A 2,100-nucleotide genomic window follows, 5' to 3' on the forward strand; every position below is an offset into this window, starting at 1 on the left:
TAATACTACATCTCTATCTAATTGCTGACGAGGTAGCCCAATTGCCACGAGGCATAATAATTACAAGGAAGCTTCGCTTCTAAACTAGTGGATTACTACTAAACAAGGGACTGCCAAAATCACATGACCCCAAGTAACCATAACAATATTTTAAATTAACATTTGCATTGAATAATCTAAATTCTGAGTAGGCTCTTGCCAGAAACTCTCAAACCAAGTGCAGGGTTAAGACAATCCATAAAAAACACATTTAAATTAATGCAGTGTTGAAAATTTTAATGGCATTATTGCGACCAATTAAATTAATTAAATGTTTCACTACCAATAGTTCTTTCTTAACAAAAGCTCTATAAAGAGGTTAACGAAGCTAACACTTCTCTCCCACTATCAAAACACTTAGCAAAATGTCAAAAAGCAAGATTTTATTAGTGCATCTATTTTGTTCACTCTATCTCCTCTCGGCCTCCTCTGCTCCAAACCCTAACGCCAGCAGCTTCATCGAAGCCGAATGCCTAGCCACTCTCTACCCTTCTGTCTGCATCCAATCTCTCTCCACCTTCTCCAAAACAGTCCAAAAAAGCCCCAAGCAGCTGGCTCGAGCCGCCCTATCAGTCGGCTTGTCGCGCGCCCAGTCCGGCTCCGCCTTCATCTCCAAGATGGCTCTGATGAGAGGGCTGAAGCCAATGGAACGCAGTGCCGTCAAAGACTGCGCCGCCAACATGGCTAGCGCAGTCGACCAGCTCAGCCGGTCTCTCAAGGAACTCGGTAGGATGGGCTCGCAGAAGCTGAGCTGGCATCAAAGCAACGTGGAGTCGTGGATCGGAGCTGCTATAACCTTCCAGCAAACGTGCATCGATGGATTTTCATCTCCGACCATGGCTGGAAATGTTAAGGTTGCTGTAATGAAAAGGGCCCTAGACTGTAAGCAGGTTACCAGCAACGCGCTTGTATTGATCCATCGCTATGCTGCAGCAAAGCGTAAACATGGAGCCTTTACTAAGACTGCAAACTTGCCGTAGCTAGCCAAAACAAAAGGAAGTTGTGTATATGTTTTTAGCTGTATTGTTATGTGTATATTATCATCTTCAGTTTCTTACGTGTTCGTGTCGTGCACTAGTTCAGTTTTGTGGTTCCCTATTAATTTCTGCAATAAACTACCTTAATTAACAATTACACATTTACTGCAGGTAAAGGGGGAGTTTAGTTTGATGAATAGAATATATAAGATTGATAGGATAAATTCTCTGGGAAAAAAAAAGATTGATAGGATAAAATAAACACTACAACAAAATATTTCAGTAGTAATATAATGTTTGAAGAATTATTATTCTAATAAGTGTCACTAAATAAAATTGTGACCTTTTACTTTTATGTGTGTCACATAAATAAAAGCATTTCATAAAATATAGTAACATTTGAGGGTGTATCCGTTTTTGTATATGAGTAAAAATTTTACTCACATTTTTATATAAAAAATTACGCATGATAAATTACGGATCAAGTTATTTTTCACGAACCCGAATCATGTCATTTGAAGTCATTGACTATTGATATGAAGAATCATTTATTTATTTATTTATTTTAATTTTTTTGAGAAAAGAATCATTTATTTGTTGAAAGTTGCGTTGTCATTTAAAAAAAAAAAAAAACAGTTGCGTTGCAATAACAATTGTCCGACAACGTCCTCTGTAATTCAACAGAGAATGATATTTCCAGAAATCTTTGTCTATGAATTAATTAATATAGCAATAATTTAACAAAAAGCCCTTTTATAACGTATATAGGAATTAATTTAACAAAGCAAAAAGAGTTGTCTACGCTATATATAGGAAAATGTTTAATAGGGAAAGGTTAAATGTTGAAAGAATGGATAATTAAATAATATCATCAATTAATCATGATCCATCGAACGGTCAAGCGTGGAGCTATCCTCTTGGCATTTAAAAAAAGTAGGGATATTTTTGTAATTATATATATATATATATATATATATATATATATATATATATATTATAAAAATAAAAAATATAATGTTATCTTCATTATTATTGAATTGAATTATTTTTCACTGTGATTGATATGCAAGTTTTAGAGTTTATA

At 34.9% G+C, this 2,100-nt stretch overlaps 1 protein-coding gene across 1 annotated transcript; it reads left to right on the top strand.

Annotated features, from left to right (window-relative positions):
* The first annotated feature begins 339 nt into the window (after nt 1-339).
* On the top strand, nt 340-1,096 carry LOC131011137 (21 kDa protein-like). Its single transcript, XM_057938917.1, has one exon. The coding sequence runs from the start codon at nt 405-407 to the stop codon at nt 1,017-1,019; it is 615 nt and encodes a 204-aa protein (XP_057794900.1). The 5' UTR covers nt 340-404; the 3' UTR covers nt 1,020-1,096.
* The last annotated feature ends 1,004 nt before the right edge of the window (nt 1,097-2,100 follow it).

Source organism: Salvia miltiorrhiza, chromosome 2 (genome assembly GCF_028751815.1).
Source record: "Salvia miltiorrhiza cultivar Shanhuang (shh) chromosome 2, IMPLAD_Smil_shh, whole genome shotgun sequence".
Classification (NCBI taxonomy): Eukaryota; Viridiplantae; Streptophyta; class Magnoliopsida; order Lamiales; family Lamiaceae; genus Salvia; species Salvia miltiorrhiza.

What these genes read in the sequence shown, in the direction of transcription:
- LOC131011137 (XM_057938917.1), top strand. Translation starts at nt 405, where the DNA reads ATGTCAAAAAGCAAGATTTTATTAGTGCATCTATTTTGTTCACTCTAT.